The 24,939-nt window shown below is 40.8% G+C and overlaps 4 protein-coding genes across 4 annotated transcripts in view; all 4 read left to right on the top strand.

The window, feature by feature from the left end:
* Positions 1 to 2,114: 2,114 nt before the first annotated feature.
* abcb6a (ATP binding cassette subfamily B member 6 (LAN blood group) a) lies at positions 2,115 to 13,992 on the top strand. The gene is made up of 20 exons (XM_020592099.1): positions 2,115 to 2,436; positions 2,861 to 3,384; positions 4,580 to 4,720; positions 4,844 to 5,033; positions 5,477 to 5,569; positions 5,718 to 5,910; positions 7,314 to 7,435; positions 7,536 to 7,645; positions 7,756 to 7,821; positions 10,092 to 10,217; positions 10,362 to 10,438; positions 10,665 to 10,728; positions 10,811 to 10,896; positions 11,011 to 11,068; positions 11,174 to 11,278; positions 11,775 to 11,949; positions 12,176 to 12,288; positions 12,571 to 12,665; positions 12,769 to 12,837; positions 12,928 to 13,992. Exons 2-20 carry the CDS (start codon positions 2,869 to 2,871, stop codon positions 13,082 to 13,084), a joined length of 2,556 nt encoding a protein of 851 aa, XP_020447755.1. The 5' UTR covers positions 2,115 to 2,436; positions 2,861 to 2,868; the 3' UTR covers positions 13,085 to 13,992.
* Positions 13,993 to 14,485: 493 nt separating this feature from the next.
* On the top strand, positions 14,486 to 19,284 carry cnppd1 (cyclin Pas1/PHO80 domain containing 1). Its single transcript, XM_020592100.1, has 8 exons — positions 14,486 to 14,667; positions 15,199 to 15,301; positions 15,552 to 15,633; positions 15,740 to 15,860; positions 16,064 to 16,192; positions 16,349 to 16,410; positions 16,575 to 16,692; positions 17,380 to 19,284. The coding sequence occupies exons 1-8, from the start codon at positions 14,605 to 14,607 to the stop codon at positions 18,022 to 18,024; spliced, it is 1,323 nt and encodes a 440-aa protein (XP_020447756.1). The 5' UTR covers positions 14,486 to 14,604; the 3' UTR covers positions 18,025 to 19,284.
* Positions 19,285 to 19,886: 602 nt separating this feature from the next.
* prkag3a (protein kinase, AMP-activated, gamma 3a non-catalytic subunit) lies at positions 19,887 to 22,411 on the top strand. The gene is made up of 12 exons (XM_020592140.1): positions 19,887 to 19,904; positions 20,017 to 20,056; positions 20,213 to 20,313; positions 20,550 to 20,631; positions 20,723 to 20,781; positions 21,055 to 21,100; positions 21,202 to 21,256; positions 21,380 to 21,506; positions 21,606 to 21,771; positions 21,870 to 21,907; positions 22,063 to 22,209; positions 22,295 to 22,411. The coding sequence occupies exons 1-12, from the start codon at positions 19,887 to 19,889 to the stop codon at positions 22,409 to 22,411; spliced, it is 996 nt and encodes a 331-aa protein (XP_020447796.1).
* A 1,692-nt stretch (positions 22,412 to 24,103) lies between these two features.
* The window catches only part of retreg2 (reticulophagy regulator family member 2), a 7,255-nt gene continuing 6,419 nt past the window's right edge, over positions 24,104 to 24,939 (top strand). Inside the window, exons 1-2 of the mRNA XM_020592139.1 lie at positions 24,104 to 24,450; positions 24,576 to 24,587. Coding sequence (XP_020447795.1) covers positions 24,197 to 24,450; positions 24,576 to 24,587 — 266 coding nt within the window. The 5' untranslated portion in view covers positions 24,104 to 24,196. The remainder of the gene's footprint in view (positions 24,451 to 24,575; positions 24,588 to 24,939) is intronic.

The following is a 24,939-nucleotide window of genomic DNA, read 5'->3' as shown; positions in this document are numbered from 1 at the left end:
TGAGGCATAATTCAGCACAAAAACTGTAGGTGGTCCATTCATTCAAGGACCACAGTGATAGCTGAAAACTTCATGCAAGGAGAGTTCCTTTTGCCCTGCAGCAAACCATCAGCTGGGTCAGCAGCAGCAGAAGACCAGATGTCTAAAATACGAATTTGCTGCACATTTTCTCCAGGAAATTCTTTATGTGTTTTTTTAACTGTGGGTTGGTTATGGTGGATACAGTAAGCTTGTCTCATCAAAAAAATCTAAATAATTTTTGAATCATTCTTCAGTGTATCTAAATAACACAAGAGCTACATTTATCAATCCTTATAGGGGGGAAAAACATCCAATCTGGGCATGGATGTCCAAAAATATGGATTAAAGGTGTCTATTTGGATAGGAAATACAAGCTGGTGTTAATTCAGTGCCTTGCACAACAGCACTGCAGTAAAGGCTTGGCAGTCCATATTTATTGTATGAGCAGTGTGTCTTCACACCTGCTTGCCAGTCTATCATGAGTGATTATTTTAAAGGTGATCTGCCAGTAGGTTTGTGGTAAGACCTGACTTCACAAAAGCCCAGTCCTTCAGTGAATACTCAGCTGAACTGAAAGCTTTATTGATCACCCTTAGTACTAATGAGATTAGACACAGCATTCCTAACACCTCCAATATTCTTTTCTCACTAAATCAACGGCTTAGATTGTCATGCATATCCATCTTATCCCTCCAGATGTGTCAGGCAGTTTCTAGTGAACAAAGAAGCACAATGGAGAATGAAATAAAAGGTGGGATTGAATAAAAGAAAAGACCCACCTAAAGGACTTCTGGGGCTCTAGCTGAGTCTGCATGCTGAGGTGGAGAGACGCCTAGATGAGGGTTGTGATGGGCAGGCCATCACATCCACTGGGGGACAAAGGAGTGAGAGGACAAGCAGCTGATGGACAGAAGGTCTATTTCCACTCACACAAAAGAAGTGGGGAGATGAAACAGATTTGCAGCTCTTTATGCCCATTGTGAAGGCTCTAAATGATAAGATTTACCCCTTTTCCATCTCAGCCTGTGTGTGAGTGTGTGTAAGCTCACACAAGACATCACAACCTCTTTTGCACTGTCTTTTGTCTCTTTAGTATGCACACTTCATCAGGATATACTTCCTCTTTTTTCTTCTATCACATATGGCTACATGCACACATTTTCCAAACAGATTTTATTCAACCATTATAGGAAGGACGGATGTGACAGCTGGCTTTTGAGTCACTTCCCTTCTCCCTGCTAAACCCCAAATTTATTGTTTGATTGGAAAAGCCCTTAACTTTAACCCCCTCATCACTGAAAGATGTTTTTATGTTTCTTTGACTTGAAAATGTATTCATTTTAGTGGAAGAAGCACTGTTGGGTTATGCTACTGTAATGTCACTGACCACTCATTCACTGGCCTATAGCAGTAGAATTATAAAAATCCAGCCACTGTTATCATGTTCCATCTCCAGGAGTATTTGTTTCACCACCTGTGTGTATAGTCATCACAGTTTTACAAACTATACAGTAATTCCCTCTTATTACACCTTTGTCTTTTGTGCCATCTACTGGTCATCTTGTGACATTGTAAACTCTCATTTTCCCCAGTTTGATCTTCATTCAGTCATGGAGAATGCATAACATTTCTAAATTGTATGAAATTAGATGTGTGTAAATTAAAGATACACCGGCGTTAATACTTGTTTTATGATGTATGAGTAATTTAAACAGAATATAAGTGGCATGGTGTTGCAAGTGACAGAAAATGGACTGAACATTGCCACTACTACAGTTATACAAAACAGTACTGGATTTAGCAATGCTCATTTTGTTCATTTTTTGCATGTTGGAATATTACCAAATTACTCAGGTACTGGAGTTAAGCCTGCTTGTACCCTACTGTAATTTACCCTTTTATTTTATTTTATTTTGCCAAACAAGCATTTGATGTAGATTTAGCTGTAACATTTTTATACTTTAAAGCCAAATAACTTAACACTTCCTCCAGCCATTTTATTGCTTCTTCTTTATGGGGGTTTGTTAATAAAATGTGTTCTGTTGATCTGTGTCTCCGGGTTAACACCGCTGTTATCCTATAGGGGGCGCTGTGGTTCAGGCCATGAAGTCAAACGCTTTTGCGTCTATTGCCGAGTCATGGATAGGTGTGTGACACGCTACAAGGACGGTCACATTAGCAGCATGAGTATACGCAGTTGTTGGTAGCAATGACAGACCTTTAGTTGTGTGTCGTTTACACTCTCAGCAGCCAGTCACGTTGTGAGCTGTCGTTTGTGTTAAAGCTGTGTGGTGCCGGCTGAACCAGCTTTAGAAGACTAGCTAACGTTAGTTAGCTTCTCAGGAGTAACGTTAAGCTTTGTTTTTGACGAGCAGTTGGCATTGTGGACGTGACAGCAACTATTTGGGAAACAAGGTAATGTAACAACTAGCATTAACATTGCTGCTTTGTGTCTAGAGGCTCTAAAATGCACGTTAATAGTGCTGAAGCTTGTCATTGTGTATTGTGGTGCAGTGGTTAATGCTACAAACTGTTTACATCTAATTTGTCATTCGTGGGAATTGTTTTGTGAACCACTCTGCCTGCCACACCTGGTTTATATTTTGGCAGTGGATGGCAAATGCTGCTGTGGTGGTAATTGAAAACCAGCAAATAGTGAACCATGACTCAGCAACTAAATGTCACTAAAGAGAGGAAACCTTGCTTTGTTTTGAAGTCATTGTTTCATTTTGTTGTACATTTTAAAGACCTACAGTGGTCTGGAAACTGTTACATTTAGTCATTTTACTTTTTCTGTTGTTGTGTTGTATCTCAAATGAACTTATTTGTTTCTTCCCAGTTGCAGCCATGGTGTTCATGCAGAGTTACTGTGAAGCCAATTCCTCCATCTCCCACACCTGGGTGGATGAAGGCATCTCTCCCTGCTTCTACTTCACCCTGGTCCCCACCATCCTGCTCACCATCTCCTTCCTCCTCGGCACCATCCATTGCGTGTTCTACCAGAAATATGGAACAGTAATGGAACCCAAATTCATCCCCCGCTCCTGCCTTTACGGCTTCCAGCAGGCCATCTCCGCCCTTCTCCTGCTCCAGTTTCTGAGTTTGATAGTGTGGCGGGCTGCCAGCGGAGGAGAGCTCCCTGGCTATGTGGTGTTGTATGGCTGCTTCTCTGCACTGGGTTGGGCTTGGGCTATAGCCCTGCTCAGGGTGGAGAGACGGAGGGTCCTGGTGATGGACCGGACAAGAGGGCACAGCACCGTCCTGTTGCTGTTCTGGGCTCTGGCTTTCTCAGCTGAGAACCTGGCTTTTGTTTCCTGGTACAGTCCTCACTGGTGGTGGGGTCTGGAGAACAATCAACAGCAGGTGAGAGAGGTTTGAATGCCACAAGATGTTTTTTTTTTTTTTAACCAACATTTAAAAAAATAACCCCTTAAAGGAGAGAGTCAAAAATGTTTGGTGTTGTGTAGCACAAGCTTCTATTTCCATTTTCTGTTCGGTCAAAATACTGTAAATTGTATACAGTATTCAGATCATATGCTTTGTGCTCCTCTGTACCAGTACAGAGCTTGTGCAGGTTTTCTTGGATTGTTTTTGTTAGACAGTCTTGGTAGAACAGTGTCAGTGGTTGGATAACTGAACAGACCCAGCTCTCAGAGGTAACTGCCGTTACAACCAGTACTTCGATGGCCAACAATGTCCCCTAACGACCGATATGTTGAGGTTCCAGTCCTTTTCTGCATTTTTTTTCATCTTACTATGACCCGGATGACAGAATTTGTACAGGCATCCTTTAACTCATATTGTGAGCTTTCATATGAATGTTCTTCTATTCTTTGGCACATTTAAAATGTTATATTGACAGCATTTTCTTATTATGTATAATAATAATAAAACTCCAATTAACACTATAATTTATGTTAGTGGCGGTGATATGTATTGTAACCATGTAATGGATTAAAGGGCTGTTGTTTATTACAGATAGGCGTGTCTGTTCAGTCACTCTGCTCAAACCTGTGCAGCCGGCCTTGCTTACAGGACCAACAAAGCAAGACAAGCTGACATGCAAAACCCCAGTAGAAATGAGCACAAGACTAGAGCTTTTTATTTTTTTTGCTGAGTCATTGCCTAATCTGCCTTTCAGATCCCATACCCTTAAGTGTTAACCAATCAAATCAAGACAAAATCTTGCCCCTCCCATACCGAGTCAGTTGTAGCATTTTCAACTTAGTTGTTATAATATTGTCAGCATGACTTGAGGTTTTAGGTTTAACTGTTGATCCTTTGTTGTACTCAACTTGACTCCTCATTTTCAGTCTAAACTCCTCCTTTTAGTGGGAGCCTATAGATTTATTATTGTATCTTGTACAATAACATTGATACTCAGAGACTTAGTCATTTTATAATAAGGGACACATCTAATGCAGTCATCACTTTAGTCCTTTTCTCATACACAGCTGTGTTATGAGCATTAGATTTCCATCTCTCCACTGTTGCATGCTGTTTAACAGCAATGTGGTATCCATATTAATCTGATTTAAATTGTCTGTGAACCCCTCAGGTTCTGTTTGCCCTGTGGTTGGTGCGTTACATTGGCACTGGGCTGCTCTTCTTCATTGGCCTCAAAGCTCCGGGGCTGCCACGGAAGCCATACATGCTACTGATAAATGAAGATGAGCGGGATGTGGAGAACAGCGGGCAGGTAGCGACCCATAAACCCACAGCAGTTAAACCTGTGACATTTCTGTTTGGTAACAATATCTCACTTCCCAAATATGCCATCGATTCTACTATGTCAGGTATTTAATATCTTTCTCTATCTTAGAGCCTGTTGGGCAGAACAGAAGAGAACCAGTCTACCTGGCAGGGCTTCAGAAAGAAGATTCGTCTGCTTGTTCCCTACATGTGGCCCCAAGGCAAGATCTCCCTCCAGGTGCTGGTCCTCTTCTGTTTAGGGCTACTGGGAGTCGAGAGGGCTATTAATGTGTTTGTACCCATTTACTACAAGAATATTGGTGAGTGATGGATTTTTTTTTTACCTTGCCCCGCAGACTTAAATGTTCATCTGTTTCAGAGCTGTTACTGCAACTACACTGTTACAACTAGCCTGAGTGACAAGCTAGTCGTGTTTCTTCTTTATTTGATTTGAGTCACAGGTTGAAGGCCACATAAAAGCTTACCAAAAAAATCATGTTGAATACACACCTAGTGGCTTGTAGAGAGACTCAAGTGCAGAATGCACTGTTCCTGATGATATGTGATGCTGTTCAATTGAGGCATCCTTCTCCTGATGTCTGTGAGCTTCCAGAGGGCCAGAGACATGACTGTAAAATACATTGGTGTCACAGAGCACCTTCAGAGTTTTACTTGCTCTTATTTATCAGCTTGTTAATCTATTTTATCTTTGAGCCAGATACAGATTTTTGCTAAATTACCTTTGTCTTTGTCCCTTTCTCAGTGAATGAACTGACTGGTGGCAGCAGCTGGAATACTGTGGCCGCTACAGTGTCTGTTTATGTCATGCTCAAGTTCTTGCAGGGTGGAGGGGCAGGTATGATAAACCCATTCATGCTCTGAATGAATAATGTAGAGTGTGAGCTCTGTAGTGTTCATTGATTGTCTATCTGCAGTTACATGTCACATGACCATAGCAGTAAAGTTCATCAGTCAGTTCTGCCCTTATCTGCCCCTGTTCTCAGGTGCCTCAGGGTTTGTTAGTAACGTGCGCACTTTCCTGTGGATCCGGGTGCAGCAGTTCACCGACCGTGTGGTTCAGGTGCGTCTGTTTGCCCACTTGCACTCACTCTCCCTGCGCTGGCATCTGAGCCGCAAAACCGGTGAGGTGCTGAGAAGCATCGACCGAGGCACCTCCTCCATTAATGGCTTGCTCAGGTAAAATGGCACTGGATGTGATGGAGGATTATAAATATCTGAAAAATGAATGAGTGGTTTGACATTTTAACAAAACTACTGTCGGCACTGTACACAATATGACATCTTGTCAATGTACTAACTAAAACTGATTTCCAGCTGGAAATACTATACCGATCAGCCATAAAATGATTGTGTAGCTCCCCTTTTGCTGCCAAAACAGCTCTGACCTGTTGAGGCATGGATTACACAAGACCTTTGAAGGTGTCCTCTAGTATATAGCCCAGAGACATCAGCAGCAAATCCTTTTAGTCTTGTAAGCTACAGGGTGGGGCCCTCATGGACTGGACTTGTTTTTCCATCACATCCCACAAACGCTTGATTGGATTGAGATCTGGAGAATTTGGAGGCCAAGTCAACACCTTGAACACATTGTTGTGCCCCTCAAACCATTCTTGAACCACATTTGCAGTGTGGCAGGGCACATTATCCTGCTGACTGAAGGAGGCCACTGCCATCAGAGAATACCATTGCCATGAAAGGTTTACTTGGTCTGCAGCAATATTAATGTAGGTGTTGCGTGTTAGAATAGCATCCATATGAATGGCAGGACTCAAAGTTTCCCAGCAGAACATTGCCCAAAGCATCACACTGCTTCTACTAGCTTGTCTTCTTCCTGTAGTGCTTCTGGTACCATCTCTTCAGTGACATACACACCCAGCCTACCACATGATGTAAAAGAAAATGTGAGTCATCAGACCGAGCCACCCTCTTGCATTGCCCCATGGTCCAGTTCTGATGCTCTCATGCCCATTGTAGGCACTTTTGGTGGTGGACAGGCATCAGCATGGGCATGCTACGCTACACAGCCCCACACTCAGTCAGCTGCAATGCACTGTGTGTTCTGACACCTGTTTATCAGAACCAGCATTAAGTTCTCCAGCAATTTGTGCTACAGTAGCGCCTCTGTGGGATCAGACATCACGGGCTAGCCTTTGCTCCCCATGCACATCAGTGAGCCTTGGGCATCCATGACCCTATTGCCAGTTCACAGTTTGTCCTTCCTTAGATCACTCTTGGTAGTTACTAATCACTGCACACTGGGTACACCCAACAAGACCTGCAGTTTGGGAGAATGTCTGACCCAGTTGTCAGCCACCACAGTTTGGTCCTTGTCAGAGTGCCAGTTTTTCCAAACTGACTGTTCACTTGCTGCCTAATATACCCCACATTCTTACAGGTGCCTTTGTAATGAGATAATCAGTGTTATTTGCTTCACCTGTCAGTGATCATAATGTTACCGCTGATCAGTGTATATGTGTAGCAAGATTAGTTTTTTCCAAAATTTTATTCTCCTAAATTAAATTAAATTAAATTTAAAGAGCAGAGAGATGATTGACTTAAATGTCCTTTTTCCCCCACAGCTACATAGTGTTCAGCATCTTCCCAACCATTGCTGATATTGTCATTGCCATCATCTACTTCATCACTAATTTCAATGCCTGGTTTGGCCTTATTGTCTTCATCTGCATGGTCCTGTACCTTAGTAAGTAGCACATGTTGAATCAAGAGTTCCACTGAATTTAGGTTAAGTTGAACGTAGCCTCAGATAAAATGTTCACATATTCTAATTATATATCCACCAGCTCTGACCATCATCATCACTGAATGGAGGACAAAGTACAGGCGAGACATGAATCAGCAGGACAATAATGCCAAAGCCAAGGCTGTGGACGCCTTGTTAAACTTTGAGACGGTATATCAAGCATTTTGTCATCCCACTGCCTTTTGGCTGGTTAAGAATAATTCCCAGACATGTTCATACGTCAAACTTTATTCCACTCATCTTTTTATTTTGTCTAATAGGTAAAATACTACAATGCAGAGAACTATGAGGTCAGTCGTTTTGAGGATGCTATCTTAAAATATCAGGTAAGTCAGAGGTATTATTTATGAAACCAACGCATTAAGTAGAAGTAACGAGCCTAAAATTCTCTGCTTTTTTAGTTTAGCAGGATATTGAACACAGTCTTTGCCATACTCACTTAGACAGAAGTCAAAACAAACCTGAAGGGAAGAGTGTGTGTAGTTATCACTACCTTGAAGATTACAAATCAAAACAAAGATGAGAAATAGATGAATATAACAGATAATGTTAGCATCAAATGAACATATTATCAGTGGTATAAGGTCAAGGTCAAAGTGTTTATTTGTCATATGCACAGTTAGAAAATGTGTTTCCCTGTACAATGAAATTCTTACTTTGCCGTCCACATGAATACCACACAATACAAATGAAATATAAAGTAGATAAAATCACAAATCTAAGGTACTTTAAAGCAGCAAGTGAAGGGAGCAAATAAAAATACAACAAGAACACAATATAATGCAGAGAGAATATATGCTACGTGGGAGCCATGGAGTGTAAATACTCAGCAGTGAGTGTGCAACCATGCATGTGCAAACTGAGTATGTAAACGGTACAGATGGAATTACATGAGGTAGACCCTGAGTCAGCTGTTTAGGAGTCTGATGGCAGAGGGAAAGAAAGATTTTCAGTCTAGAAGTCCTGCATTTCACACTTCTGAGTCTCCAACCAGAAGGTAGGGGTATAAATAGTCTGTGCTGGGGGTGGGTGGGGTCCTTGAGGACCGAGGCAGCTTTCCTATGCACCCTGCGGTGGTAAATGCTCTGCAGAGAGGGCAGTGGAGTCCTGGTGATCTTCTCTGCAGTCTTTACCACTCTCTGCAGGTGCTTGCGGTCCATAGCAGTAGTGCTGTCATACCAGACAGTGATGCAGCTGGTCAAGATGCTTTTGATGATGCAGCTGTAGAAGTTGCAAAGGATCTTAGGCGACATGCCAAACCTTCTCAGCCTCCTCAGGAAGTACAGATGCCGTTGGGCCTACTTAACCAGCTGTGTGGTGTTGTGTGTCCAGGCGAGGTCCTCACTGATGTGGACGCCCAGGTATTTGAAGCTGCTCACCCTCTCCACTTCGAGCCCTCATGTTGTCATTATCTGAATCTTGTGGATTGTACCGCTCCTCTGTTTCAGGTTGTGTGCTCTTTCTATGTACGCTAGATTAACAGCTGCACCTGATGCTCTGCGATGACTGTTCCTTCCACCTGTTTCATTGTCCATTTTGCATCCAAGCTTAGTGACATGTGCACAATCATTCTGTTCCCTTCATCCTTCGGCTATTTCAGTAAAGAACTTCCATTTCTTCTCAACCTTCAACTTTTTCAACAAAGAACTTCAGCCATTTCTTCTCATCATTCAGCTGTTTCAGCAATTGATTTCAGGCATTTTCAGGGCGATCCTCACAATGTTTCATTTCAGTAGTCAGTATTTCTGTAGTAGTCCTCAGGATATAAGACTACTCTCTCTCTCTCTCACACACACACACACACCTACTTGTTTTACCTACTTTGTGGGGACCAACGGGAAACTTTTCACATCTTAATAACGTCAGCATACTTTCAGCTAGAAATGTAGTCTGTGATGTGCTGCAGGCCTTGCCACATCCGCCTGGAGTCAGCAGTAGAATAGAAGCCACTCAGCTTCTCTCTGTACTGCCTCTTGAGTGCTGTGATGGCTTTCCTTAGTCCGTACTTCGCAGCTTTGTACTCCATCTCATTGCCCAATCTGAATGCATGAGAGCGAGCACGCAGCATGTGGTGTACCTGACTGTTTATCCAGGGCTTCTGGTTGGGGAACCTCCTGACTTGTATGATGGGCACAATGTTATCAATACAGGTACTAATGTACCCGGTCACGTATAAGTGTGGTTATGTGTAATATAGTGTTGGGATGTTGGAAAATGCAAACAAACTACCTGAAGGAAAGCATAACAAATGATCGGAGCAGTGGCAGTTGCAAGTTGCAACATGCATATCACAGCAAACAAGTCCAGGGGTTGGGGTTTGTATCTCACCAGGCAGTGGTCCCAGGTGCTCCCAGCCTGCCTGGGCCTCAGTCAGGTAATTCTACTGCTTGAAAGGCAGACACACCGATTTACACAGGAGTTTACATTCCCCGTGTAGTGAAGAAGATAGCCTTCTGCTACAGTCCCAATAATGCTGCCTGTCGCTGCTAAAAATAATAGGTAGTTTTATGTAGGAACCTATTAAATTGATTAATTAAGTCATTAACCAGTCCATACAAGCATGCACCTGAAGAGTCTTTGCTCCTCTTGTTTTTAGGTGTCAGAGTGGAAGACCCAGGCGTCTCTGGCCTTCCTCAACCAAACACAGAACATCATCATCGGAGCAGGCCTGCTTACCGGCTCCCTGCTATGTGCCTACTTTGTGACTGAAGGAAAGTTCCAGGTACTAGTCATAGCAACGATGATAATGAAAGTGACAATTTCTAATTTGAATTAAGTAAAAATTTGTTTTATTGATGAGAACAAATTATACTAGTTTGAATTATCCCATTTGGTTTGACCATTAACAAAACTCTTCTAATTCTAGGTTGGAGATTATGTTCTCTTTGGTACCTACATCATCCAGTTGTACACCCCCCTGAACTGGTTTGGAACCTACTACAGGTAAGAAGAGGAGGAAACAGCTTAAATGCATTGTAGTTTACAGCACAGCAGGTGTCATTCTGCCTTAAAGGTTCTTTGTATTTCATTAAGAGATTAAGAATGAATGTGAATCATTGTTTTAGTTGTTTATGCTTTGTCTTGAAGTGTGACATATTAAGCTTCTGTGCCAATGGATACATTGATACATTTTGTTCCCAGTGTAAATTACTGATGTTTATTCTTGCAGAGTTATCCAGAGATCTTTCATTGACATGGAAAACATGTTCCAACTTTTTGAAGAAGAGGAAGAGGTACGTTTGATCTAGATGGGTTTTCACTTTACTATATTATCACCTGCTTTATTTAAATAGTTTTGTTTGTTCCCCTGCACAGGTAAAGGATGATGTGAATGCAGGAAATCTTGTGTACAACCAGGGAAAAGTGGAATTTGAGAATGTTTACTTCAGCTACACAGATGGGTTGGTTCACATTTGTTTTGATAACCTGTGTAAAACTAATAATGGATGAAGGTGTCTGCTTGAGCCAAAGTCTAGATACAAATCTGAGTCTTACATTTCCAAACTGTTTCTCAGAAGAAGGATCCTTCAGGATGTGTCCTTCACTGTACTACCAGGACAGACAGTCGCCCTGGTAAGTTTGAGGAACAAATTTCAGTCCTCTGCTCACTCGTATGACTTGTGTTAATTCATTGTCTTTTAAGGTCCTATTATGATTATCTTCTGTTCATCCCCCAAGGTTGGACCATCGGGGTCCGGGAAGAGCACCATCATTCGACTGCTCTTCCGTTTTTATGACGTTCAGGGAGGCTGCATTCGTATCGATGGCCAGGATATATCAAAAGTGAGTGTCTGACACCAGAACAATTACTACAGAGTTGCAGTAAAAAAAATAAAAAAATAAATAAATAAATGCTAGTTGGTGCAATGCGTATGTATTAATGGGATACAATGACATGCACACATATAAACACTGCAGTCCAATACATTATCTGTGTAATAAATATTTGTGAGGTTTATGATGTTTATAATCTATGGTAAGTTCGACAACACTATGGAGTAAGGCCACAAAAATTACATTAGAGTTCAAATATTGCTTCCATAATATGTTATCAGTAACTGTAACTTGGCATAATATACTCTAGTCCCAGCAGAGCTAACTAGCAGGTTCTCATAAGCATTAGTGCCGTGAAGTACTTGCTGGAAGGATAAATTAGCCCCTTATGTTGCTCTTGAGATTACCAAGAGCAATGAATGCATAAGTTACAGTTATTTGTGACTGTGCGTTTACAAATGCACTCTGCACTAGTAATTACTTTCTCTTTGTTGTCCCTGCTCAGGTGAAGCAGGCATCTCTTCGAGCTCATATTGGTGTGGTTCCCCAGGACACTGTGCTTTTCAACGACACCATCCAGAATAATATTCGCTACGGCCGCATCTCCGCTAGTGATCAGGAAGTGGAGGAGGCTGCCATAACTGCTGATATCCATGATAAAATCATGACCTTTTCTGAAGGTAATGTATAGGTTAACCCTCGGGGGTTTTTTTTTTTTTTTTTTCCATTTGTTTGTTTGGCTATTACATCAAGTACTGTAATGTAGTGGATGTTCAAAGTAATGTGAAGGATATGAACCCTCTCGATTGGCTGCCAGGGTTTATCTGAGTCCTATAGAGCAACTGTAAGATCTCTTGTGTTGCACAGACTGTTTTCTTTTCACCTATCTGTACTTTTCTCTGGCAGGCTATGATACGCAGGTGGGTGAAAGAGGTCTGAAGCTGAGTGGAGGAGAGAAGCAAAGGGTGGCCATCGCTAGAACTATCCTCAAAGCACCACAGATTGTCCTGTTGGATGAGGTGAGATATTAAAAAATGTGCGGTTGTGTCTGAGTGGACAAGCAGACACAAGACAAACTGTGAAATCATTTAATGGTCTGTGTTGAATCCTAAGACTGAAGCACTGGAAGATATTGTCACATTGTTTCCCTGTGTGTATATTTCTATTCATGTCACTCAACTTCTACATAAAGAAAGGGCTTTTACAAAAAACATATTGCATAACTTGTTTCATGATTATTCAGTAAATGGTTAAAGGCATTGCTCTTATTTAGAGTTGCATAAGGTGATGTCTCTCTGCAGGCCACATCTGCATTAGACACAGAAACAGAACGCAACATCCAGGCGTCTTTGGCTAAAGCCTGCGCCAACCGAACAACAATTGTTGTAGCTCACAGGTGAGAGATGAATCTGCTGTATTATTTTATTATGAAGAGTTTGTTTCTCTTTTGTCCTTAACTGAGGAGGTCATTAATTTACTCTGTGGGCTCCATATTGCAGGTTGTCCACCATAATAGGAGCAGACCAGATTTTGGTTATCAGAGAGGGCCAGATTGCTGAGCGAGGAGGGTGAGTGTGCCTTATTGACCTGGCGTACTGTCAACTGTACAATATGTTGTCTTGTTCGCTGAACTTTACGTGACTTTCTCTCCTTCTAAGACATGAGGAATTGCTACTCAAGGGAGGCCTGTATGCAGACATGTGGGTGAAGCAACTTCAGGCCCAGGACTCTGACTCATCAGACACAGAAGCCAAAGATCGCAAGTCTGAGAAACTGCAGCCACCATCAACCTCTTCAGGCCACCATGGCCATTGATTGTATTGTTTTGTTTTTAAAGAACTTTATATTTGAATTCCTATTATTTATATAAATGTGATGAAACACAGCTATTTAGTTTTCCATCTCAATGTGCCACAACAATGGAGGAAAGGGAAGGTGCCTTAACAAAGCTAAGGAGGAACAACCTTCTTAATGTGTTAAAATTTATCAAAGACATTTCATTTTGATACCCCACGGTTTAAGTTGTGAAGGTCAAATTGTTACCCCATCATAAAAACAAATGTAAGCACTGTTTGAACATTTCAAACCATAATACAGTAATGTGGTTACAAGGCTAAAGAATGAATAGTAGATAGAGCTTGTTGTCTTATGCCTTCATTATGTGACACCCTGAATTTTGAGGCATATTATTTTTGGAGGCTCTCCTGGCACCTTTTTTATGTTTGTCTTTATTTTTATATTAAACACTGACAAGAAATAAGAGAGTAAATCCCATTAGTTGCATTCTCAGCAACTGTGTAATATGAATCGCAGTGGGGTTGGTCTGGATACAAGCTTACAGGGATTTTATTTAGCTTTCTGTTGTTTCTTTTTATTCTGGGTAGTTTTCTGAGCTCTGTTTTTATGTGTAAGCATCTGTATATTTTTGATTGCCACAGTAAAGTGCTCTGATTATTGTATTTTCTCAATTAAGGATTATTAATTTGTAAGATGTTAAGGTAAAATGTAAACAGCCTTGTAAGTTATATATTTATTTGTTTATTTTTGCCCAATCCATGTTTGCAACCTTTGTCAGGGCAGAGATTTTAACTTGGTACATAGATACAGTATAATGGAGTAGGTTTATTAGAACTGATTTGGCAGTATTAAGTCAAAATGTGCATGAAAAAGTATATCAACAAACTCAGAGGCCTATACAATATTCTTGTGCACCTTTATTCTCACCTTAATGTAATTTCCAAGTAAATATTGTCATATACACAATTCTTGACAAGAATAACCTGTCATTTGATGTGTAATGTCTACCTCACAAAAGGTAGTATTTTGTAAATAGTCTGTTTTAACTTGTACTTGAACAGTGAGTTTTTTTTCATGCAATCATATCTAAAATAGAAATATTACAGTTTTTATGGTAATTATGTTAAGGTAATAGTCTAAGTTATAACAGCAGCTGACAACTATCACAGATGTCATTACTTCTGAGGAGTTTTTGTGAACATCCCTGTGGTGAACTTGGCACGGTATAGTGGCAGCATCTCATCCTATTTATTAACAAATCATTTAAATCTACATGGAAAAGGAATCTGAAAATTCAAAATAAATGCATCCGTTGGTCAAAATAGTTTACAACAGTTGTGTAATAGATGCACAGCACGTCCCCTCCTGTTTCTACTGTAGTTCTGGAAAGCGAGGAAGAAAAAAAAAAAACAGCCCAGCTGGCTCCCGTCGTCACTGACAGCTCCTTTTCAGGGCGTGTTGCTACATCAGCCCTACCAGACAGGCCACGCGCTTGTCTTTTCAACGTTAGGCCGAATAAGGTTTAAACTGTAGTAAATATGGATTTCGATGCCCTATTCAATGAAAGGACATTTGAGTTTTCGGACTTCCAGGAGTTCACGGTATGTTGATGACCTAAACCCGCGCTAATGTTAGGTCAATACACTACGGAAGCTAACGCTAAACACATTCGCTAGCTACGTTCAGCTATCTGACATTTTATATCAGCATTGGCTTTCTTGTTCTAGTATCCTGACTGAGGACGAAAGTTACCTTACGTTAGGTTAGCTTGTTAAACATGTCTGATTAAAGTTGGTAAAGCGTCGATTAAATTTTCGAAATTAAAAATCGCTGGGTTAAGCTGCTGGCCTTAGTTCCGTAGCTAGCTCATGTTATTATAGGCTCGCTCCTAGTTGACGGTCTCGGTTTAGCTTAGCTTAGCTAACAGCTAACGATACAGTGTGGTAGCAATGTGGTTACAGTAATAGTTTTTGTAAACAATATAGTGTTAGGTGCTAATTAGATGATTTATAAACGCCTATATCGTATTGCTAGGTTTATTGCCGATAACATTATTTTCTTTGCAGATAACGTTAGCGTTTTTTTCTCATTTTAAATGTTACCTTTCAGCTGTTAAACTGCTGTTTTTACAGTTTCTTCCTGGACACCAGAAGTTGTCCGAACGAGTGAGAAAGCGACTGTATTATGGCCTGGACAACGACGTTTCTTTAGATGCCCTCTCTTGTCCTGTTGCAGGTGAATTTAAATGTTGAAAGTTTCAAGAAGTAATATATTTAAATGTTGCACTATTTTAAGTGATACTGATTGTGCAGGGCTTATTTCTGACTTGCAATATGTTAAAGAGTTTTACTGTTGTATTACACTGTTTTTGGTAAGACTTCAAGATGGCTTCATTATAGAACTTGGATGTTAAATGTAGAGAAATAACTTTAGATAAATGGAATCAGGAGAGTTCACTTTTGCCTCTTTGCTTTCTGGATGCCAGATATTGCTGTCGAATTTTTCCAGAAGTCTGCCCCCAGCCCAATACGAAAGCTCCACAAGAAGTATGCTGCTCATGTTGCCAGGTGTGTACTGTATATTATACATGTATAGATACTTTATACAACCTCTTAGGAACTAAACACAGCACCAAGAGTCATACATCTAAAAAATATCTAATTTTTGCTTCAGGGAAGCTTGCATCTCTCCATGTGCCATGATGCTGGCTTTAGTTTACATAGAAAGGCTCCGACACAGAAACCCTGAATACCTACAAAAGATCTCCTCTTCTGACCTTTTCCTGATCTCCATGGTATGTGTTTGGTTCAAAGATCATTCTAAATGTATCACAGTGTTATTTCTAGTATGTTCACTGCTCATTTCAGAATGGAGTTGGCTTTTTCTCAGGTTCTTGGGACCTATATTACTATTTTTGTTTTTTGTGTGTGTACAATTAATAAAGTGAATGTCATGATATTGTAATGACAGATGGGCTTATCTCTCACTTTGAGTTAGATGGTTGCTAGCAAGTATTTGTATGACGAAGGGGAGGAAGAAGAGGTTTTCAATGATGAGTGGGGAGCAGCTGGGAAGCTGGATGTCCAAACTGTCAATAACCTTGAGATGAACTTCTTGAATGCTATTGTAAGTGGCACTCTGCATGTTTGCATGTCAAGGTCAAAGTGTTTATTTGTCATATGCACAGTTAGGAAATGTGTTTCCCTGTACAATGCATGTGATGTGTCCTTAATTGAGAGTTTTGTTCATTGGCTTTTCCCTAACCTTTGTCGGATGTTCTAGGAGTGGAGCCTCTTCACAGATCCAAATGACTTCTTCGATATGCTGAGTCTACTGGAAACCAGGTTGGTGATCCGTTTTGTACAACTACTGCTGAGAGTCAAGCAGGCAAATATACAGTTACTGTGATTCAGTGTTGTAAAACAAAACGTGAAAATGTGGAGCAGAATAGCAGCATGACCGGTTTGTGTGAAAAGAGTATTTCTGACCCTGGCCTCTGTGTTTCCAGCATTGCAGAGCAGCAGGGGATGAAACGCGGCTGGTTCACCTACACCGACCTCTGTGTGCTGCTGGAGCAGTCAGCATGGAGTCAAGCCCTCACAGCCATCTACCAGCACTTTACAAAGGTGATCTGAGAGGTTTTTTTTTTTAATGCTTTGGATGTCCTAAGGTGTTTTTATGTTGTTTTTTTTATTCTTCAATTATAACATAAGCACTACATTATGGTCAAATCTGCAAAAGAGGGCTGCAGATTGAATCGTTTTGCGAGTGTGATTTAGATCCCTGTGTGATCTCCGTCTCACGTGATAATAATTCTGCCGTGTGTGCATTAGCAGTGAGATCCCTTGCATCAAACTAAGCACTCTCCTTTCCTCACTAAGCTGTGTTAACCAATAACCACAAAGTGATTTATTTCTGCCTAAACTGCTATTCAGCACTAGGTGTACTGGGCAGGCAGCACAACATCTGAAAAACTAGTTGCAGGACAGCACAGAATGTCTTTCACTATGTCAAACATTGGATTTGTTATTGAATCAGTCTTGTCAGCGCTGAATAGCACTCTGTAGTTATTAGTTGTGGTTACTGGTTAATGCTGCTTAGCGAGGAAAAGGGAGTGCTTGGTTTGTTGCTGGGTGTCTCTCTGCCAATGCAAACATGGCAGAATCCTTATGTGAGACTGAGATCACACAGGGATCTAAATCATTCTCACAAAACACTTTATTGTGCAGCCCTACTGCAAAAGAGGAATTAGCTATTAGAGTTGTTAATATATTATGTTTGATCATAAGATTTGATCCCAGTTTATTTTTCAGGTTTCCTGTATGCTCGGCTTAGTCTATCTAACCAGTGTGGCTGGTCTTATTGCCACCAGTGCGGTGCTGCACCAGCTCAGTCTCTGCAAGAGCAGCCAGTCCATACTTGTGCCTCCAGTTGAGATCAGCCCAGCCCACCTTCACACTTCCAGTCTAAACCCAGAATCTTCTGCTGCAACCCAGCACCCCCTGTGTTGTGTTCTGGCCAACAAGAGTCTGAACTGTCAGCCCAGTACACCTGGATTTGGTGAACACCAGAGACCAAGCCCCCCTTTGTCCTCAAAAAAATCTATATTGTTTCTATGGGGCTCCTTCCTTGCCTCAGTGGGTCACATACACCTTGAAACCAAGTCTGAAATGGAACTTTCCCAAACCTGGTCTATTGCTGCCTCCTTCTGTCCCGGCTGTCTTGCAACCCTCCCTCCTCTTCAATGCGGGCTTCGAAACACCTCATCGCTCTTCCCTCACAGTCCTGTTGTTAACCATCAGCGTCATGTACCATGGCTGGCCCCCAGCCTCCAAGGAGCTGTGGAACCAAGTCACACAACTCACCTAGGCATGTTCCCCCCGGTACAGCGGGGACCATGCCATCCAGAGTCTATGTTACCTGTTGACAAAGCCCAAGCTCTGCTCATGTCTGGCTAGAGACCATCTAACTGCACTGCTGGCAGCCTAGACTCTGGAAATTATACCAGCATTACTTTCATGACTCATCAGCTGCTCTGAGTCATGATTTATTTACCTCTCCAGATCTGGAATACAAATGAATAGATAAGAGCACATTATAGAGAGGGTGAGTGTTTGATGATGGCACTGTCAGGGTGGAAATTCACTTATACTTGACCACTGCAGAATTAATTTGCCACAAGAAAATGTTGAGTTAATTCTCTGCAATTTGGTTTTACTGCAGAGATCACAAGAAAACTGGAGACCATTTAATGCTTTCTTGCCAGCAACTACATAGTTTGGCCCCCCTCGCATTTATCATTGTATGAAAGTTCAAACCTGTTGAATGGTGGTGTAGGGTCTTTGTGATGAGTGGGTTTTGAGTTGTTATATCAATGCTGTTATGTTTTTCCAGCCTGCTACTTGGTAAGTGATGAAAGTGCATATCTGGGTTTCACAGTAAGTTTTTCAGAGATGGGGGATCTGTGATGAGAAAGGACTAAACCAGTCTACTTTATTCTGACATCCATTTTTGCTTGCTATTACCATATTTCTCATTTATGCACGTGGAGGTTTACATCAGACATTGGTCTTAGTGATTTTGTACACCATATAGCTTTTTTTCTGTTTGTGAAAGAAGTTGTTTCCCCTCTTTGCAGATTCAGGCAAAAGGAAACTGTTCTGCATCTCCATACCTCAGTTTAACTGTCACTGGCCACATTGTGGTCATTCATATCCAGAAATCTTCTCTGGTTTTCCTTAAAGCTCTTTCTTGTAAAAGTAATGTTTGGTCAGATTTAAGAGATTAACCTATAAGTTCCCCGTTCTCCAAGGGGAAGAAGGTGTGTAAAACAACTGATGGATCCCTGGAGTTCTATGTAATTTCTGGATGGCATTTTTGAAGTGAATATTTTAACATATTAAAGGCAAACACATTTTTGCACTGCGTTCTGGAGTTTGCACACAAGTCTCTGTTGCAACAGGACATTTAACTTCATGATCACTGCATTATCAAGTTTATCTTCTAAACACCAGGAAAAAGAGTGTACAGTAAAGGTTTAATTATTTTTATGTACATAGTTACACAGTCCCCAGGGACATTTACTTTATAACTGAATTGACTGCTCATTTGAATTTGATACACTTTGAAGCATAAAGTCCTTTAGTTTTGTAAATGCTGTAAAATGCAAATATTGTAAAAATGTAGAAAAGTGACAAATAAATAATGCATTTCTTTGTGCCACTTCTGAATTATTGACTGTCATTAACATAGAGTGAAGTCCAGGAGAACAGTTATTTGAAACACTAGTGTCATAAGTCATTAGCCAACAATAGGATTTGCTGTATACAGGCTTGACATTCACTCTACATAGACCATAGTTATTTCATTTCTGACCTACTGTAGGGGAAATTGTATATTTAGAATGGGCCTTGACAAAGAAATACGAGCTATATTTGTAAAACATTTTAACCACTAATTCTGTAGTACAGGTCATCCTCTACCTTGTATGTGCTGTACCCATCTCCAGGCGATAAATAGTGGCAAATTTGATCTGAGACAACAGTAAGCACTATAATGGAGAAAGAATGTCCCTTCAAAACCAATGCATTCAAAGAACTGTGAAGGCAAAGTGCCAGCTAGTGTGTGTCACAGAGATGGGAGCAGGTGTCCCTCCCCCCTGAGCTGGTGCCAGCTAGTTTATCCTTGCCCTGATACATACCACTTGAGCACTCCTAATATAGACTCAACTGCTCTGCGGGAAAGGGTGAAGATCTGAGTGGACTCAGAGCTTGGGTTTTCTGCTTTCAAAGCAACATTTTCATGGACACATGACAGAATTATGGAGCCTCCTTCGCAGGTGAAATGTTACTTTTGAATGGGCACAGCTAGGAGAAGGTTTTGTGAAGTTGAAGCTAGTATTGTGAAATTGTTATTATTGTTTACAGAAAGTTTCACTTGCTGTGTTTTAGGTGTCATTCCCAGAGAAGATACAGGAAATGCATAAACAAGGTATAATCACAATAAGTGGCTTTGTACATGTGGATGTGCATATGTAGACTTTTGTGCGTGCATGTATGCTGTTAAAGCGCATTTGTTACCATTTATTTGTAGGTGTGTGCGTGTGTTCAGATTGTGTGAGTTGTTATGATATATGATTCCTCCTAGAGACAGATGCCACAGTCTACATGAATTTCATGAAGAGTCACCGCTGCTATGACACTATTCCAATCAGCTGTAAACTGGTCATATTTGATACCACACTACAAGTAAGACTGCAGCTATGTAACACATACATAACAACAACTAACTCATATATCTGGTATCTGTTACTGAAATGCAGAGGAGTTTGATTTACAAACTACACTATGTAACACATACATAACAACAACTAGCTCATATATCTGGTATCTCTTACTGAAATGCAGAGAAGTTTGATTTACAAACTACGTTTTTTGCTTGTAAAAGCACTCACGCTGATTTATTAATTTACCTACTTCAAAAGTTGAAAAAGGCCTTTTTTGCACTGGTGGCAAATGGCTTGAGGGCTGCACCTCTATGGGACAGCAAGCTGCAGAGATTTGTAGGTAGGACAAAAAAAATCATTGGCATAGTCATGCAAAAGTAATGGTCATTGTGAATTATTCAACTTGGAACATAAATCCTTTTCTGTCACAGGTATGCTGACTATTACAGATTTCATTAATATCCTCCATCGCTATTACAAGTCTCCGATGGTGAGCATGAATACACTACAGTTTTTCTGGTGTTATCTTCATTCTATTTTAAAATAGCATGGACATCATAAATCACACAGATTATTATTTGACACCACATGCCAATATTATGATCCACAGACTGTCATGAAAGCAAGTTTGTTTGAGCAGCACAGAGTATTTGAGACATGAGCTACCTCAGTGGTAGAAGTACAACAAAGTGAGAAACTCCCACCATTGACAGAACATGTTTATGATTGACTCATGCCCTGACATTATGGTTTCCCTCTGAAGGTTCAGATGTACGAGCTGGAGAATCACAAGATTGAGACCTGGAGAGGTGATTCATTTCAAAGTAAATAACCAGCATGGGCCAATGGTATTATCTCTGTGCACACATCTCTGAATTTCCTTTACACCACCATCTCTTCTTTTCTGTAGATGTCTACTTACAGTATTACAGCCCCTTCCTAATTAGTATTTCTCCAGAGGCCAGGTGAGTGCACATAACACTCTCAGATCTAAGTTTTGGTAGAAGTTTTAACAGTTTACATTCCAGTCAACTGCCTATACTGTCAGGAAATAACTTCCTGTTGTCTCTTCTACCCTTTCCTCTTAGCCTTTTTGATGCCATCTATTCCTTACTCAAATATAAGATCCACAGACTGCCCATCATCGATCCGGAGTCTGGAAATATCTTGCACATTCTGACCCATAAAAGAATCCTCAAGTTTCTCCATATATTTGTGAGCAAGCATTGATTCAGATTCACTTTGTCATAACCTTGCCAAAAAAAACAGGAGTCTGCCATCAGTGTTCTCCTTCTGACGTATGGATGTTTTCAGGGAAAAAGAGTTCCCAAGCCTGCATTCATTTTGAGGCAGATCCAGGAGCTTGGGATTGGAACCTTCAGGAACATTGCCACTGTTCAGCAAACTGCATCAGTCTATGATGCCCTCTCCATATTTGTGGAAAGGCGGGTGTCTGCACTGCCGGTGGTGGATGAACAAGGTTTGCTCTTGAGGAATTTGTTTTTAAACATTATACATTATAAAGCTGTTTTTTTTTTTATTATCGATGCCTATTACAACATTCAACATGTTTTTCAGGAAAAGTGGTGGCGTTGTATTCAAGATTTGATGTGATTGTAAGTGCTATAGAGAAATCTAACATCCCATGTCACTGTTTTGTTAAACTACTCTTTTTGCCATGTACACGGTCCAAAACCCTGTAGTTTCCTATTCTTGCAAATTGCTGTTCTGTTCACTGACACCTGCAGTGTCTGTGTGTGCTCCCTGGCAGAATCTAGCAGCCCAGAAGACTTACAATAATCTGGACATGACAATGCAGGAGGCAGTTCGCAGGCGCATGTGTTTTGTTGAGGGAGTAATCAAGTGCCATCCTGATGAAACCCTGGAAACTATCATAGAGCGTATAGTCAAAGCTGAGGCAGGTGTTTTCTTCAGACATTTTAGATTGCTTATAAAATAATCAACATTAGAGATTGTAATTGTAATGTTCCTACATATCCTAGGTCCATCGGCTGGTCCTGGTGGACAGGCTTGATGTGGTGAAGGGCATCATCTCTCTGTCTGACCTGCTGCAGGCCATGGTCTTAACCCCTGCAGGTATTGATGCCCTTTTGTCGTAGCACCAGGGGACAGAGGCTCCCCTTCCCTTCTTTGCCACCTGTGTAGGCTTGAGTCCTAACAGTGTACTGAGGTAGGTAGGCTCTGGAGCTTCTTTTCCATTGCAACAATCCTCCAACAGCTCCCTCCCACCATGTTATCTGATTACAACACCCAGAGGCATTGACCCTCCTTGTCATCTTGTGTTTCTCAGCACAATAAAAACATTCTGCTGCTTTCACAACAGTTCCAAATGAGCTATTGTGCAAATGACCAGGTCTTGCACACAAAGACTTGCATGTGCATGCACACTCACACAACCCGGGCTGCTTGACTACGTAGATGCTTTGCTTCATTTTCTGTCAACTCTTGTGATAGTTGCTGAGTAATGGTAGCTTTTGTTTGTCTTCCAGAAATTGACATATGGTTGAAATGAGAGATCACAAAAGAAAGAAAAATGTCCTGTGTGCTGCTGTTTACATTGTCTTCTGTGATCTCAATTTAAGTAACATAAATGGACAGTGATCTGAAAATGTGAGGATTCTCTAAAGGTCTCCAGCACAATGTCCATATTAGCTGCATTTGATCAAATTGATCAGTATATGTTTGTCTGTAGTGTATACTTCTCTATTAAACATTTGTATCAAAACCTGCTAGTGTGAGGTCTTTTCTTTGTATATGTGGAGAAATGTAGTGGGCTGCCAGAGCTGTCCCTTTAATAGAGAGTTTAGAGATAAAACTAGTAATTGTCACTATTAGCTATACAGGTATTGGATATAAGAAAAGAAGAAGAATATTTGAACATACACTGTCAAACGTTTGGACACACTTTCCAATTGAACTGACCGGGAAAGTGTGTCCAAACGTTTGACTGGCAACAGTACTATCAAAATATACAGGATATAGAGCAGTAGTAGTGGTAGAACTGTTAGCATGACTCTGGACATGTCGGGGAGAGTTTTCAGTGGTTATATGTAGGACTGAATCTACAACCACCCAGTGTTACGACTGAGCGTTAGCCCCATCATCTTTATACAGTAAACAATGAAACACGTGACCACATTTTTTTCTCATCCGTGGAAGGGCCTTGTGATTCCCCGCCCATCTCTGTTATTGGTAGGCCCATATGAAGCCGCCAGAAATGATCAAGAATAAGACCGAAAGTCGATATTGCATTCAAAATAAAATCTGACTTAAAATCTTTGTAATTAATCTTTAATAAAATGATTGCTAGGCATTAATGTAAATATAAAGTCTGTAAAACAAACTGCATGCTTTTTGTATTAGAGTTTGTAAACTTTGAGTTTCTTAACAGCGGCATTTTTGCAATTGGCTTAATTCATTAGGTCTAATATATAAAAATTTATATATGCATAAAACTAAAAAATAAATGACATTCTTTGCCCTTCATTGTCACAGTGGTACTCTGTGAACCTCTTGCCATATGGAACCTTTTTTAATTTCAAAATCAGTACCACATCCTTTTTAGTGTTCAGCTTGCACTGGATATATATGTCATGTTCCAAAACCTGTTTTTATCGATCAAACAAATCTCTTTTAAGCTTTTTCACTTTGGTACTTTGTGGACTTGTTTGTGCTTAGGCTATATATTATTGTCTTTATTTTTATTTGTCTTTTTTGGGATGGTCTCCTTAATTGCCTTTCTGGGTTTTCTGTCTCCAGGACAATCCCTTTTTATTTTGAAGGTAGTAACCGGAAGCTTAATGTTTTTAAATCGGTAAAACTTGACTCTGATCTTTCTATATACCCCGTGCTCTCCAAAACAACATAAGAAAGTGGTGTAAAACATGGCGAGTGGAGAGGAGGCTGAAAGACGCCCCTCGGTTTCCTCCTCTTCGGTTGTCCTGGAGGCTTTGTTCCCTGCTGGCTCATCGGAGCAGGCCTGTGTGGAGGGAAACCCGGAGCTCGTGCGCCTACGGGAGCGTCTACAGGGTTGGTTATCGCAGTACGAGCTCCTGCTGCTATGGGTGCAGAGGCTGCTGGTCTGGGAGAGGCCGTTGTACAGCATCTGTGTCGCCCTGACACTCAACACATTATTCTGGTAACTGCTAACCGTCGATTCATGTTATTTAGTAACGCGATAAGTTTGCAGTGAAGTGTATCATTAGCTAATAAGATAACGTCAGCGAGAAATATCACGATAAATTGGCTAATCTCACGTTTTAGCCTAATGCTAACGTATGTGGCAGCGAGTTCAAATTTAATTTTCTGCACGGAAAATTTGACGTCCTGTATTAAACTGTAAGGAAAAACATTACTGAGCTGACAAAATAGATAAACAGAGTTATTTTGAGTTGTTACACCTGTTCGCTTTAATCCCAACAAATACTCATGTCATGCTGAGTGTCCCAGGCCTCGTTAACCCGCTGTCAGTAATACATTGCCTCATACTCAAAAAGGCCAAGAGGTGGTAGGTAGATTATAACGTGTAATTTGTTAGTGAGCTTCTTGGCATTATATGCATGTTTACTATATTTGTCTGTGTTGAACATATGACAGTTGTCGATCTGTTTATGTTTGTCTCCACAGG

Source organism: Monopterus albus, unplaced genomic scaffold, assembly GCF_001952655.1.
Source record: "Monopterus albus unplaced genomic scaffold, M_albus_1.0 scaffold16.1, whole genome shotgun sequence".
In the NCBI taxonomy this organism is placed as follows: domain Eukaryota; kingdom Metazoa; phylum Chordata; class Actinopteri; order Synbranchiformes; family Synbranchidae; genus Monopterus; species Monopterus albus.
This window is presented reverse-complemented; position numbering and strand designations above follow the sequence as displayed.

Coding starts and splice junctions, on each gene's coding strand:
- cnppd1 (XM_020592100.1), top strand. CDS start 14,605: ATGGATTTCGATGCCCTATTCAATGAAAGGACATTTGAGTTTTCGGAC. Junction 14,668..15,198: donor CGGACTTCCAGGAGTTCACG/GTATGTTGATGA, acceptor CTGTTTTTACAG/TTTCTTCCTGGACACCAGAA. Junction 16,411..16,574: donor CTGAGTCTACTGGAAACCAG/GTTGGTGATCCG, acceptor CTGTGTTTCCAG/CATTGCAGAGCAGCAGGGGA.
- prkag3a (XM_020592140.1), top strand. Junction 21,101..21,201: donor CAAGATTGAGACCTGGAGAG/GTGATTCATTTC, acceptor TCTTTTCTGTAG/ATGTCTACTTACAGTATTAC. Junction 21,507..21,605: donor TCAAGTTTCTCCATATATTT/GTGAGCAAGCAT, acceptor GGATGTTTTCAG/GGAAAAAGAGTTCCCAAGCC.
- abcb6a (XM_020592099.1), top strand. CDS start 2,869: ATGGTGTTCATGCAGAGTTACTGTGAAGCCAATTCCTCCATCTCCCAC. Junction 7,822..10,091: donor ATGCTATCTTAAAATATCAG/GTAAGTCAGAGG, acceptor TCTTGTTTTTAG/GTGTCAGAGTGGAAGACCCA. Junction 11,069..11,173: donor CAGGACAGACAGTCGCCCTG/GTAAGTTTGAGG, acceptor TCATCCCCCAAG/GTTGGACCATCGGGGTCCGG.